This window comes from Bufo gargarizans, chromosome 4 (assembly GCF_014858855.1).
Source record: "Bufo gargarizans isolate SCDJY-AF-19 chromosome 4, ASM1485885v1, whole genome shotgun sequence".
Lineage (NCBI taxonomy): Eukaryota > Metazoa > Chordata > Amphibia > Anura > Bufonidae > Bufo > Bufo gargarizans.
The window spans coordinates 365,470,084-365,486,343 of NC_058083.1; the positions used below are offsets into that span (position 1 = coordinate 365,470,084).

At 39.7% G+C, this 16,260-nt stretch overlaps 1 protein-coding gene across 3 annotated transcripts in view; it reads right to left on the reverse strand.

Moving 5' to 3' along the window:
* TMEM181 (transmembrane protein 181) overlaps positions 1-16,260 on the reverse strand; it is a 169,722-nt gene that overhangs the window by 10,690 nt on the left and 142,772 nt on the right. For all 3 annotated transcript variants that reach the window (XM_044289655.1, XM_044289656.1, XM_044289657.1), the window contains 7 exons: positions 11,275-11,394; positions 10,636-10,716; positions 4,566-4,665; positions 1,762-1,892; positions 1,369-1,460; positions 1,057-1,114; positions 576-678 (listed from right to left, as the gene is read on the reverse strand). In XM_044289655.1, the coding sequence (XP_044145590.1) occupies positions 576-678; positions 1,057-1,114; positions 1,369-1,460; positions 1,762-1,892; positions 4,566-4,665; positions 10,636-10,716; positions 11,275-11,394 (685 nt within the window). The remainder of the gene's footprint in view (positions 1-575; positions 679-1,056; positions 1,115-1,368; positions 1,461-1,761; positions 1,893-4,565; positions 4,666-10,635; positions 10,717-11,274; positions 11,395-16,260) is intronic.

The window sequence follows — 16,260 nt, forward strand, 5'->3', positions numbered from 1 at the left end:
CTCCATCAGCCTAAAGTGTCCAGTGCTGCAGGTCACACATTCTCTGTAGCTTAGTCCTACCACCTGGGTGCTGGAGGCAGAGTGATTCTCCATATTGAGGAGCCCAGTCAATAGCAATCAGGGAACTAGGAGTGGGTTCTTCTCATGAGCACTGGACACATTAGGTGAATGCTCAGAGAACAAATTAAAATAACACCAATGGACGCCATAACAGGTAGGTAACAGCAGTATCTATACACAGGAACGTTTTTTTTGAAAATTCTGATATGTGGTACACAATCTAACAGAATAAATTAACATTTACACGTGGGACAAGCCCTCAAATATGGTATAAAATAAGCCTTACTGATAATCAATGGTGCTGAAACAAAGCAGCCACTAGTAGCCATGACGGCACATTAGTGCTGCCAACTTCATGGCTGAGATAAAGCATCATGGGGTGCACTAGCTTACCCTCTGGAATGATTTATCTTTCAGCAAGATATATGTAACAACTTTAATGAAAGATTCCTAGATTTCACCAAACCATATATATTATCCACATTGTGTGCTCTATTTCTTATAGAAATACTTACCAACATATGGCATGTTTCGCAATTCAGTGCATGCTCGTATAACCAGAAACAAGAGATACAGGATGTACAAAGTCGCCACTATTAGAAAAAAAAATTTCATGCCCTAAAAACAACAGATGAACAGCACATTATTAAGTAACATCATATTTACCTTCTACAAAGAACTACTTGCTAGCCACTACCAATATATGTTAACACAAAGTCCGTGGGATGTCTGTGCACCATTCACACATTCCTTTTTTCTTCCAGGCATAAGAGGAAGAACCTTAAAGAAAGGCTTTCATCTGCACTGTTTACATAGACAAAAACTGTAGCTAGTGAGAGGGGGGGTGGGGGCACAGAGCGGAGCTTGTATGCAACAAGAGCAATGGTGACGCCTTCCTTGCATAGACACAGCTATGTGTCTATGCAAGCAGTTGGAGAGGGAGGTCGCTGGTGACAGATTCCATTTATCTCATTAGATATTTAGTTAGTGACTCACCTGGAAATTGCCAGTATCTACTCTGTATTGGTAAGTTGGGTCATGTAACTCATTAACACTGTTTAAAAGAAGCAAACAAGGAAAGAAGTCATGATAAATAAGACACAACACATATTAACATCCATAATACATGCAAATAGGACCCATATTAAATTCAAGAACTTTACATTTAACACATACTATGTAGACTGGACAGTAGTAATAAATATGGATCCGCCTTCAAGCTCAAAGCAACTCCTACTTAATAGGAAAGTGAAAATGTAGGTGGCATGCGATTAGTAACACGCAACAGACAACAGTGTCAATACTTACGTCTGCCATATTCCTAGTGTCACAGAGGCAAGCCAAAGCAGTCCAACTATAAGGAATTTGGGCAAATAAAATGTTGTGCACTTCCTCTCACCCTAAATATAAAGAGAAAACCAGTTCTATACAATTAAGCTACAAATGTATACTAGTTTACTGGTTTTAAAGGATATACTTCTTGTACAGGACTTTTTTTGTACCCGTCTAAAATAACGGATCGCCGGTGGAAATGGCTCAAATATGCATAACTGATGCTCAGGATCCATTTATTTTTTTATTCTTTTCATGGATCAAAAGAATATAAAAATAAAATGCATATTGTATGAATATTAAATTACATACATGTACAATATAGTTTGCTTAATGTCATGTTGTCAGATACTTAATTCCATAACGTACCTGCACCCGAATGCCATGGTAGACACAAAGCCAAAAGAGCAACAAAGCACAAAGAAAGAGTGATTGAAAGAGGTCATCCAGCATACCAGGGAACCAGCTATTAACCAGGAATGTGAGAGGGAAGAATGGATCTGGAAGGAAACAAGAGAAATATTGTCTCCTTCAATCTACCTGCAACACCAGCTCAAACCTCCTTGATCAAATGCAAAACCACAATAACAGCTAAAAGGGTTTATAGGAGTACAAATTAATGACCTGAGCCTGTACGTTTTCAGATTTCTCCCACAAAAGGAACAATGGGGACAGGGGGAAATAGGACAAACTTAACATTTGGTTTCAAATGTTATCAGATATGTATCATAATCTCTAATGGTGCATAGAGTTTTGTTTAATCCCTTCAAATTCCATGCCTCATTTATACGGATTGCAAATGAGCTTTTCCCTGCACCGAGGGCATTCCCGCTGCCACGGTGCACAAAAGAACCCCTTCTTCAGACCCGCAGCCACTTCCTCTGAAGTTTGATTGACAGGGTCAGCAATCAGCTGTCATCATGCCTGGCAGCATCTTCTTGTGCAAACGCTGCGTGATTATATACTGGTACATGTGCAGTAGACTTGTTTTCATCCTAGTAGAGACCTCAAGAGTAGCGGAGCAGAGATTTATATATAGTGTTGTGGGAAAAGATTTAGCAAACCTTTTGTTTCACTTTAGCAAATGGCATTTATCATGTAGAGAACGTTAACACAAGGCAGTTACTAATGTATTGTTATTATCCATATTGTTTCCTTTGCTGGATTGATTCATTTTTTCATCACGATACACTGCTTGTTTCTATGGTGATGACGACCCTGCAATCCAACAGCGGTGGTCGTGCTTGCATCTATAGGAAAAAGCTCCAGTCTCTCTGGTGGCCAGGGCCGTGGGAGCGCACATAGGCTAGAGCTTTCTCCTATAGTGTGCAAGCACGGCCACCACTGATGGATTGCAGGGTGGTCGTAACCATGGAAACGAACAGTGTATAATGTGATGGAAAAATGAATCTAGCCAGCAAGGGAAGCAATGTGGATAATAATACATTAGTAAGTGCCTTGTTTTTCTACACAATGAATGCCATTTGCTGAAGTGGGAAAACCCGTTTAAACCTCTGCTCTTTCTGAACTTAAGACGTCCCTGGTGTACAGCTACATAGCAGCTATCTTTGTATATTCACTTTCACAGGGAGTGCTATTAATCACTGATAACACCTCCCCGTGTACAACTGAAGGCAGAAAGAGAAGAGGCTTAAAATGGATAAATTACAAGTTTTACTGAATCTTTGCCCACAAAGTACATATCAATCTGCTCAGCTCCTCCTGCTCTATAACATGGTGCTGTCAGATTACAATGCATTTTGTGATGGCAGGTCCTCTTTAAAGACACCACCTATTTCAGACTTTCCATCTCCACATTTCAAAAGTTATAATTTTATTTTTCTGTTGACAAAGCTGTATGAGAGGTTGTTTTATTGCAGGACAAGTTGCACTTTTTAACAGTATCATTTTGGTATACATTTTATGTATAACTTTTTTGAAAGAAATTTGGGTTGACCGTGTGAACAGACATCAATTACACAGTTGTTTTTAGGGCTTTTTTTTATGGCATTCACCGTGTGTTGTAAGCGATATGGTAACTTTATTGTGCATGTCAGTAAGATTTATCCAATATGAAAAGTTACCAAATTCAATGACCCAAACATTTTTAGTTTTTCGTGGACAGAGCTGTATGAGCGCTTGTTTTCTTGCAGGGCAAGTCAAAGGTACCATTTTGGGGTTCATATGGCATTTTGATCACTTTTTCTTGCGGATCTTTGTGAGGTTGAATGAACATTAATGAAAAAAATGCAATTTTTGCATCAATTTTTTTTTTATGACGTTCACTATATGGGATAAGTGATCTTATTGTATGTGATATGCAAGACACAGCAATACAAGTACACATATTTTGAATGTTTGTTTTTACATACATAAAGGAGATTATAAACAAGAGAGGCAATTTTGTTATTTTTTTAAATTTGTTTTACTCTTTTTCTATGTCTCAGTAGGGGGACAATGTGATTCTCTGATCGGTCATATACAGTGTATTATTTCAGCTACTGTAAAAGCTGGCAAAATAGCCATACGGCTGAGGAGTCCTCTCGGTACCCTGCAATTGTATACTGGAGGGGGGCAAGATAGTGTGAAAGAGGGAGCCCTCTATCTCTCTCTACCCATTTAGATGCTGCTTTCAGCATTGACCAGGCAGTCCGATCAGTGTGTCAACTGTTTAATACAGCTGACGCCTATAAGTGATGTCATGGGTACAGATCATGAGCCTGCGCCATCCCAGGGCAGTCACTGAGCATTAACATCCTGCTTGCATCATCATACTATGATGGCACTGGGTGAGAAGAGGTTAGGTAATATATGCTGTAAGTAAATAAGGCACTCAAGTGTTATCCAAATAACTGTCTGTGACTATTCAATGCGCCCTATGTATTAATGCCATTTAGATAAGTGAAGGCATGATTTCATCTGGTGGCCACTTTATCCCAGTGGGTAGTAAACAGACTGTACAATAAGAACACCACAATGAAATATTCATATAGCCACATTAATAAGTAAAATATGTCTGTCTGCGAGCTACTGAATATAACCTAGCACTAGCTCAATAGAAAATGGAGCACACTTCTCTACTGCCAAGAAATATGCATATGGGTGCTATGTGAATTCTTTCTCTACTGTCAGATAAATCTTAGGCGGCCTTGAAAGAACATAAATCCTTTTACCATTATAGAGGAGAAGCAGAGGTAAGAGGATCGACATCCATTTTTGTTCTATACCCCAGTCTCTCATGGAAAATTTACGAAGTGAATGTGTAAATAAACACTGCAAAAGAAAAATAATAACATTATTAAAGAGGTATTATGGTAGGTACAAGTTATACTCTATCCACAGATTAGGGGGTAGCCATCAGATCAGTGGGGGTCCTACCGCTGGAACCCCCACCGATCACGAGAACAGGGGCCTGACACACATGTGCATGGCCACTCCATTCATTTCCATGGGAGTTTCGGAGATAGCCAAATGCTGGTTCACCCAACCAGCAGCAACGTTTCAGCTCTCACAATGGATGGATATTATAATGCATCCATAATCATAGTATAAGTCTGTTAATTCATGAATATCGTCATACAAAATCCATGATCAATTCAAAAAGTGTAAAAAAATCAATAACGACGGCCATCTATGGTGTGGTTTTTTGGATACTCAGAAGTCATGTGAATCTCGCGATGATTGATCCAGCGGTGCATGTGCCGTCGTTTTTGATCTTTTTTGATTTTTTTTTACACTTTTTGAATTGATCATGGATTTTGTATGACGATATTCATGAATTAACAGACTTATACTATGATTATGGATGGATTATAATATCATTGTGACTGTATTTTTAAGCACTTGCACTTTATTGTATTATTAATTAATGTATTGGTGTGTTAATCACTACCACTATTTATGTATGCTATTTTGCACATGTTACTCAGCTGGATAAAGGCTCCATTGTGAGAGCTGAAACGTTGCTGCTGGTTGGGTGAATAAATCGTCCTCTTTTCTTCACAATTTGGAGTGCTGCCTTCTCTTTTTTTGTCTACATTTGGGACCTTGGTCTCCGGTCCCCCAGGAGGATTTTTTGCACACCCATACAAGTTTGTGTGCTGCTTCTTTTTTCAAATGCTGTACTGGCTATCTCAGGAACTCCCATGGAATTGAATGGATTGGCTGCACACATGTGCTACATACTACAAAGCCATACTTCTAAAAAGTTTACAAACTTATCAAAAATGGACAAGCCACATTAATGCTTATTAAGGCACATCTATATGTTGTGCTATGTGTGGCTAGTGAATCAAACTGCAACTAGTTTTCTCAAAATCTGGTTTGGTTTTTATCACAGTTTGTGAAGCACACTAATACAAGTATCTGGACATTCCTATCATGTTTTCCAGGTCCAACACTGCTTCCAGGTCCCATTGTGCCATGAAGTAAATTTTAAGGGAGCAATCTATAAATCAGTTTGCATGCGCAGGAAACCTGACATCTGTGCAACCAGTACAACCACCTGCTTTGGACAATGCTTGAGGTCAAAGTTATTCCACTATGCCAATTGTATTTCCTTCTCTCCTTCAACAAGATGGAAAACTATTTGCTATGATTCGGGCCTGCAGTAATGTGATCCTGGCACTCATCCACCTTGATAAGTCTGCTCTAATGCATGATAAACTCATAATTACACAGGTCTATATCTGGGGTTAAGAGACCATATTAGTGGGTAGAGCTGGAATAGTGAACTCTGATCTTCTGTAGGAATAAAGTACAACTTCATTCTTGAGCTCAACTCACCTGCCACTTATCCTGTCTTCTACTGGGGCGCTTTAATCCCAAGACATTAAAAATATTAAAGGGGTTCTTTACCTTTTTCTTACAGCATCTGATCGGCGGGTGCCAGACACTCGGGACCCCCACTGATCAGATATTTGAGAAGGCAGAAACACTGGTAGTAGTGTTGCGGCCTTCTTGCAGCTTCCCGCTGGTCAGTGGCGGCACGACTAGGATACGTGGCCTGGGCACAGCCTAGCCTCATTGAAGTCAATGGAGCTACTGCTAGTGCCGCTGCCTTCCCAAACAGCTGATCGTCGAGGGGCCAATCAGATGCTGATGACCTATCCAAAGGAGAGATCATCAGTAAGAAGGCAAAGAACCTCTTTAATATTTGAGTGAATATAATTTGCGTGGGTAGCTCAACACCTTCTCAGCATGGAATAGGTGCTCTAGTCTTCACTGATCACCCAATCAGAAGATAATTAACAGAAGTAGAAACAATGTATAAGACTGGCACTCAATTTATGTGGGTCATATGCAAAAAATCACAATTTATTAATGTATAATTCTAAAAATAGACAAAGATATAATAAAACTCTGAGTTATTAAAAAATAACAATAACAAAATACAAAAAAAAAAATGACACTGCGTGATTCCACTCGGATCACCTCTAAACTTCACAATTCATGATGGTGACACATATCCATTACTAAATGAAGTGGAAACAGAGCGCCTACACAGGGACGGAGAAGAGAGAAAGGATGAATCACAATAAACTCTCAAAACGTGTATACAGAGTCCCGTAATTAGCTGTGCAGGAAGGTGAATCCAACAGTAGTAGTAAAAAGTCCTCCTCTAAGATCTGAGGATAACTAATTGTAGATAACAATATGTTCCTACACAAATCTCTGAATATTCACCTGAGGGAGGTGATCGGGCCACAGACAGCGCACAGTGAGCCTATGATCGTCCAAACGTGCAACAGTTCAGTCCATCAGGTGCAATACAGATTCTGTCATCAGAGCTGCTTTGAGCCAAGTCTGTGACTGGCAATTAGGTAAGGGCGGTAGGTAAAGTGGTACTATATGTCTTACCGGTAAAGTGTCAAAGCTGGTGACTGTTGCTCCGTACCGCAAACTCCTACTCACCACACCATGCGTCTGTATGTCTCCCCGTATGCGTCCTCGCTCACCACTGGCTGTCACGTGGTTTCTGTCAAAGATCGCGAGACCGGCCTTTCAATTAACGTATTCCAGTTGTAGGTAGGACAATCCTAGAGATGTAGGACTTTGTTTAATCAGTCCATCCAAGAATATTGATCAATATTTCCGGTTAGAGCAGGACTGGAGCAAAAGTTGATCCTTGCGGTTTAGTTGCGTTTTCTATGCGATTTTATAATCTTCATGTGCGTTTTATGTATATTATCTCCACACTACTGTAATTAAGCTATGTGATGAAGGAAAAAGATCTGCAACATTGCTATCTTTAAAAAAAGGTGAAAAAAGTGATAAACATGGACAGATAGTGAAAGGGGATACACCCCCATATTAAATAGCAAAACCCATACACATTTTGCAAGGACATAATCCAATACGGTATGTGTCTATTGAAAGGATACTCTTCAAAATCAATTGTGATATATAGTATAAACCCCAAGCTACTCTAGGATAGAAACTATGGGATAAAGATGAGATATTGACTATATTATGTACGATTGTGTCAATTATTTCAATGCTATATATTTATGCTATATATCACAATTGATTTTGAGGAGTATCCTTTCAATAGACACATACCGTATAGGATTATGTCCTTGCATAAATGTGTATGGGTTTTGCTATTTAATATGGGGGTGTATCCCCTTTCACTATCTGTCCATGTTTATCACTTTTTTCACCTTTTTTCAAAGATAGCAATGTTGCAGATCTTTTTCCTTCATCACATAGCTTAATTACAGTAGTGTGGAGATAATATACATAAAACGCACATGAAGATTATAAAAATCGCATAGAAAACGCAACTAAACCGCAAGGATCAACTTTTGCTCCAGTCCTGCTCTAACCGGAAATATTGATCAATATTCTTGGATGGACAGATTAAACAATAATTGGAGCACTCCAAAGTCCTACATCTCTAGGATTGTCCTACCTACAACTAGAATACGTTAATTGAAAGGCCGGTCTCGCGATCTTTGACAGAAACGTGAGCGAGGACGTCGACGGGAAGACATACAGACGCATGGTGTGGTGAGTAGGAGTTTGCGGTAGGGAACCAACAGTCACCGGCTTTGACACTTTACCGGTAAGACATATAGTACCACTTTACCTACCGCCCTTACCTAATTGCCAGTCACAGACTTGGCTCAAAGCAGCTCTGATGACAGAATCTGTATTGCGCCTGATGGACTGAACTGTTGCATGTTTGGACGATCATAGGCTCACTGTGCGCTTTCTGTGGCCCGATCACCTCCCTCAGGTAAATATATTCAGAGATTTGTGTAGGAACATATTGCTATCTACAATTAGTTATCCTCAGATCTCAGAGGAGGACTTTTTACTACTACTGTTGGATTCACCTTCCTGCACAGCTAATTAAGGGACTCTGTATATAGAGTCCCTTAATTTTTGAGAGTTTATTGTGATTCATCCTTTCTCTCTTCTCCGTCCCTGTGTAGGCGCTCTGTTTCCACTTCATTTAGCAATAGATATGTATCACCATCATGAATTGTGAAGTTTTTAGAGGTGATCCAAGTGGAATCACGCAGTGTCATTTTTATTTGTATTTGTATTTTTATTGTTAGTTTTTAATAACTCAGTTTTATTATATCTTCATCATCTATTTTTAGAATTATACATTAATAAATTGTGATTTTTTGCATATGACCCACATAAATTGAGTGCCAGTCTTATACATTGTTTCTACCTCTTTAATATTTGTAAGACCTTTAATGTCTTGGGATTAATATGGCTTCCTGTCTCCAACACCTTTTATAAAAGGCCCTGACATTTGAATTATTTCAATTCTTTACTTGCCCTACCACTTGTGCATCACTTGACTGATTATAGATATGAAACGTGCTCAGAGTTGGAAACTCCCCATTAATTCAAGAACAGTCCATAAAAATATAGGACTTCTGGCTAGTGTCTGTAAAAGGAAATTTAAGTGAACTAGGAGTTTTAATACTGAAGTTTGGAGGCTTGCATCGTTATTACTATTCTATAATTCACTATAAATGCTGCTGTGTTCATATTGAATATTGCAAACTCATTCATATCCTGAGCTGGTTCATGTACATCCATTGCACGAGGAAAGGTGTTAGAGCCAAAAACGTGTTATGTGATTTTGTCAGTGCTTAAAGGGAACCTGTCACCGCGATTTTGTGTATAAAGCTGGGGACATAGGTTGTTAGATAGCCGCTAGCACATCCGCAATACCCAGTCCCCATAGCTCTGTGTGCTTTTATTGTGTAAAAAAACGATTTTATACATATGCAAATTAACCAGAGATGAGTCCATCTCAGGTTAATTTGCATATGAATCAAATCTTTTTTTTAACACAATAAAAGCACACAGAGCTATGGGGACTGGATATTGGGGATGTGCTAGCGGCCAGCTAGCAACCCATTTCCTCAGCTCTATACACAAAATCCCAGTGACAGGTTCCCATTAAAGTTGTTTTAGAGGACTGAAATATTGATGACCTATGCTCAGAACAAACCACGAATATGTGATCATTGTTGCCTGACAATTCCAATCCCTTGAACAGCACTAAGCTGCACAAAGGTCGATGGATGCGATGTCATAGGCAGAGGAAGAGGCCCTAGCACTCGCCCAAGTGCCATGGTCACTTCCAATGGCTTATTAGTGGTGGTGCCTGAGGCTAGACTCCTACAGATACTGATGACCTATCCTGAGGATTTTCAAGGCTTAAATTAAATGAGTTCTTCTCATTTGACATGTTTTTGTATTTTAAACTGTGGACAGCTCAGACATAAATATTACTTTTTATTACTATTATTTTCAGGATTCATGTCTTATTTTGAAATTTGTCAGCAATTTTTTATTTTTATTTTAGATCAGGCTACCTTCACACTAGCATTTTGTGCGGATCCGTCATGGATCTGCAAAAACTCTTCTGTTAGAATAATACAACCGCCTGCATCCATCATAAACGGATCCGGTTGTATTATGCCTTATATAGCCATGATGAATTTGTCATGACCACCACTGAAAGTCAATCCGTTTTCAATTGTCTTGCTCTGCACCACATTGCGGACAGAAAAACGCTGCTTGCAGCCTTACTCTGTCCACGATGGGAGCGCAACCAAACAAAATGGGATGCATTTGAGTGCTGAAGCTTTTTCTTCCGCTACTGAGATCCTATGACGGGTCTCAATAGCAGAATTGAAAACGCTAGTGTGGAAGTATCCTAAGTCGTCCACAGTGGTTGGCAGCTGTGACACTGCCATATGTACTTACAGTCACCATGAAAGTGAGCACAACAAACACAAAACGGAACCAGATTTCAACTTGAGAAAATGTTGGGTTGTAGGTCTTCCACTAAAAGAAAAAGTAAAACACTTTCTAACCTACATGTCAATAGTAAACCACTGTTTGATCAGATAACATGACATTAATTAATTTTTTTTGTTGTTAAATGTATAGAGAAAGATAATAAGGATAGGCCATCAATATTAGATCAGTGGGGTCTCACTCTTTGCACCCTGGGGCATCAGTTGCTCCTTTTCATTGTCATAGTTTAATTAGCGTCTGTGCCTGGGATTTCAGCTCAGTCCCATTCACTTGAATGATATGAAACTGTAGTGAACTATAAATCAGACACTACTAAAAGTACAGATAAAGTGTGGTAAACAATGAAGGGAATGTGATATTGATGGCCTATCCTAAGGATAAGTCATAAACCGCTTTAAAATATACAGCCGATCACAGTGCCTCTACCTCCAAGCATGTATGGGTTTTATTGTAATATGTTGCTCATGTGATAAACACTGCTTTATATCCATCCTATGCCAAGTTTGAGAGACAAAAGTTAAGCAGCAAAAAATTGCCATAAATATGTTTAATATGCTCAGAATGGGTTTAATCAATTGTACTTACTGTAAATGTGACAGATGTAATGGTGTATCTAAGCTTGTTAAGATCATCAAAGCGGACATCAAGATTATACTGGGTATAGTTCAAATATCCAAGATGGACTATTATAATTTCGTCACATTTCTGAAACCAAAAAGACTGAAAGCATGAGTATGTACAGTGTAAAAATATTTAATATATTTTTATATAACTGTTAAAGGGAAATGCAAAATTATCTGCAGGAAGCATATTCTAGAGCAAGAGGAGCTGAACAGATTTATATATGGAATCTTGTCACTTAAAAACATTAACTTGTCTTTTATCCATTTACACCAAGCTCATTCTGAACTTTGAAGTCAAGGGGCGGTCCTATCAGTGATTGACAGCTATCTTTGTATACACAGTCATAGAGGGAAGGATGTCAATCACTGATAGGACCACCTCCTTGACTTCAAAGTTCAGAATGAGCTTGGCATAAATGGATAAAATACAAGTTTTACTGAATCTTTTCCCATAAAACTATATATCAATCTGCTCAGCTCCTCTTGCTCTATAACATGCTGCCTTCGGCTCAGACATCATGTTCAATGTAACAGGTTCCCTTTAAATATACTTTTAGTGGCCTTTTACAGTGCCTTGCAAAAGTATTCAACCACCTTGACTTTTTTCGTATTTTGTTATATTACAGCCTTAAGTTCAATGTTTTGTTAATCTGAATTTTATGTGATGGCTCAGAACACAATAGTCTAAGTTGGTGAAGTGAAAAGAGAAAACCCTTTGTTAGGAAGCCCATAAAAAGCTCTGGTGCAACCAATTACCTTCAGAAGTCACATAATTAGTGAAATGATGTTCACCTGTGTGCAATCTAAGTGTCACATGATCTGTCATTACATATACACACCTTTTCTGAAAGGCCCCAAAGGCTGCAACACCTAAGCAAGAGCGTCACTAACCAAACACTGCCATGAAGACCAAAGAACTCTCTAAACAAGTAATGGACAATGTTGTTGAGAAGTACAAGTCAGGGTTAGGTTATAGAAAAATATCCAAATCTTTGATGATCCCCAGAAGCACCATCAAATCTATCACACCCAAATGGAAAGAACATGGCACAACAGCAAACCTGCCAAAAGACAGCCACCCACCAAAACTCACGCACTGGGCAAGGAGGGAATTAGTAACAGAGGCAGCACAGAGACCTAAGGTAACCCTGGTGGAGCTGCAGAGTTCCAAAGCACAGACTGGAGTATCTGTACATAGGACGACAATAAGCCGTACGCTCCATATAGAGTTGGGCTTTATGGCAGAGTGGCCAGAAGAAAGCCATTACTTTCAGCAAAAAACAAAAAAGGCACGTTGTGAGAGTTTGCGAAAAGGCACGTAGGAGACTCCCAAAATGTATGGAGGAAGGTGCTCTGGTCTAGGGTTGTAGCGGGTATCGATACCAAATCAATACTTTTGCACTGGTATCGATTCGATACGAGGATTTGACATTTATCGATACTAGGTTGATCTACTGTGCAGCCTAGTATCAGAGAACATGGCGAGCGTTGCTCTAAGTGCGCTCCATGTTCTCCTTAGCAGCACAGGGGAGAAGGAGTCACTCTCTCCCTCCCCCTGTGCCACTGCCACCAATGAGAAAAGAGAAGGGCGGAGGAGGGGAGGGGGGCTGTGGCCACTGCGCCGCCAATGAAGATAAGCAACTCATTCATAAAAATACATGAGGCAGGTGCCGGCTACAGAAACACATAGCCGGCACCCGACCTCTATGACAGAGTGCTGTGATCCGTGGCAGTTAACCCCTCAGGTGCCACACCTGAGGGGTTAACTGCTGCAGATCGCAGCGCCCAGTCATAGAGGTCAGTACCAGCTATGTGATTCTGCCTACGGCACCCGCCTCCTGTATTTGTATTAAAAGGTGCCCCCCCAGCATTATAAACATTGGCTGCAGTGGCCACAGGGTCCCCTCCCCTCCTTCTCATTGGTGGCAGTGGCCACAGGGTCCTCTCCAATCCTCTTTATTGGTGGCAGTGTCAGCTTCTGATCGGAGCCCCAGCAGTGTAATCCTGGGGCTCCGATCAGTTACCATGGCAGCCAGGACACTACTGAAGCCCTGGCTGCCATGGTAATCTCCCTGCAGCTGTGTGTACTATCCACAGGGCAGCAGGGAGTGTGAAGTCCTATTCACCCTAATAGAGCTCTATTAGGGCAAATAGGACAAGGGATGAAAAGATCCCAGGTTCTAGTCCCTAAAGCCTAAAAAAAATAAAAAAAAACAATATAAGTATAAATCACCCCCTTTCCCAATTTTACATATAAAATATATAAACGATAAATAAACATCCACCACCCAAAAAGTGTGAACCAGTAAAATATATATTTTTTTAAAATCTCCTATGCGGTGAACGCTGTGACAGAAAATAAATAAATAAAAAAATAAAAAACGCGCAATTCGGCATTTTTTAGTCACCTTGTTCCCCCCAAAAAATAGGATCGGACTGTTTGATTATGGGCTGGACGTTCCATAAAATGCAGAATGCATGCTGCTTTTTTGTCATTTTTATTTTTCACGTGGTATCGAATGGCATCGAGTATCGCAATACTTTTTTTATGGTATCGAAATTGAATCAAAATTTTGGTATCGCAACAACCCTACTCTGGTCTGATGAAACTAAAATTGGCCATCAAAAAAACCCGCTGTCTGGCGCAAACCCAACACATCACATCACCCAAAGAACACCCTCCCCACAGTAAAACATGGTGGTGGCAACATCATGCTGTGGGGATGTTTTTCAGCAGCCGGGGCTGGGGAACTAGTCAGAGATGAGGCAAAGATGGATGGTGCTAAGTACAGGGATATTCTTGAGCAAAACCTGTACCACTCTGTGCGTGATTTGAGGCTAGGACGGAGGTTCACCTTCCGGCAGGACAATGATCCCAAACACAATGCTAAAGCAACACGTGACTGGTTTAAGGGGAAACATGTAAATGTGGAATGGCCTAGTCAAAGTCCAGATCTCAATCGAATAGAAAATCTGTGGTCAGACTTAAAGGGAACCAGTCACCGGGATTTTGGGTATAGAGCTGAGGACATGGGTTGCTAGATGGCCGCTAGCACATCCGCAATACCAAGTCCCTATAGCTCTCTGTGCTTTTATTGTGGTAAAAAACCTGATTTGATACATATGCAAATTAAACTGAGATGAGTCAGAGCTTGAAAATATGACTTCTCTGGTCACACAAAGTAAGATATGACTCTTATATGTTAATTTGCATAAAAGGCAGGAAGTACAGAAATGCATAATACTTATTGAATTAGTCTGCAAATGAAATTAAAAGTGCAATTTATATATTTAGGGTAACACAATGAACATTTAGAAACGCTCAGTGAGGGTAGCATAGTAGAGGTGACAGGTTCCCTTTAAAGATTGCTGTTCACAATCGCAAACCATCCAACTTGAAGGAGCTGGGGCAGTTATGCAAGGAGGAATAGGCAAAAATCCCAGTGGTAAGATGCGGCAAGCTCATAGAGACTTATCCAAAGCGACTTGGAGCTGTGATTGCCGCAAAAGGTGGCTCTACAAAGTATTGAAAAAACATCTTCAAAGTTGTGGGCATGTTCTGTAAATTAATAAATGATGCAAATCCTCAAACAATTCATGTTAATTCCAGGTTGTGAGGCACCAAAAAATACGAAAAAAGTCAAGGGGGGGGGGGGTGAATACTTCAATATAACAAAAATAATTTTGAGCTCTGGTAAGTGCTGCTGCCTCTTCCTAGCCAGTAACATCACGCTCATCACGCGTCACATGGCCTAAGTGCAGCTCAGTCCCATTCAATGAACCTGGGCTGCAATACCAAGCACACTTGCTATACAATGTACAGCACTGTGCTTGGTAAGCTGTGGGGAAGCCAGATTGCTCATGAGAGCACCATGGTCGTACATGTATAGCAGCAAACCAAGGTTTAAAGATGCCATTGGGTTTCTGCTGTTTTACACAACAGAAACCCAAAGGCATTGTTCATGATTAGAGATAACGTCTATCAAAGACTTTTAACCCCTCAGATGCCATGGTCATTTATAAATCCATGGTCAAGTGGAAAAATCTCCTAGGGAAGATAAAAAAAAAAATGATAATAAATTTAAATAAAGGTTTTAAAAAAAATATATCAAATGTCAATCACCCCCTGTTCCATATTAAAAATAAACCATAAAAAAAATGCCTAAACTACTAAAATATAAAATGTATTAATCCTGTACACTGAATAGCCTCTTTTTCATCGCTTCACCTCCCAAAAAAGTGAATTAAAAGTGACTAAAAAGTCAAAACACACCTCAAAATAGTAACAATAAAAACTACAGATCACTACGCAGAAAATAAATCCTTACACAGCTCCATAGACCTAGCTATAAAAAGTAAAGAAAGAATTGATTCCAAAGTTTCTATTTTTTTTTAAATATTAAAACACAAGAAAAATTATATAAATTGGTATCACTGTAATCACACTGACACGGAGAATGAAGGAAACTTATCAATTTTACTGCAATAGGAAACTCCCCAAAAAAACTAAACCCATAAAACTTTTTACCCAATTTCACCCCATTTGGAATTTACTTCCAGCGTTCCATTACATCATGCAATATAAGAAGGTGCCATTAGAAAATACAATGCAGTAAACAAGTCCTCATATGGCTATGTGAATGGAAAGGCAGGGAGTAAAAAAGGGAAAAAGACCTAAAATTTTCACAGTTCTTAAAGGGTTACCTCCTTAAAAACTCCTTTAATATGAATCATTGCTTTAATAGTGCATTGGAAATTTTTTGGAGAGTTCCATTATATACCACCTGGAATAGCTGTATGTATATGCCCCTAGTCATCGGAGCGGCACTGCTAACCTGAATAGTCACAATGGGAAATCTTACATCTCTTCCGGCTTGACATTACATTCCTTCTCCTGCCTGACCTGCATTGAGGTTAGGGGCTCCGCCCCCATGACTATTATCCCATA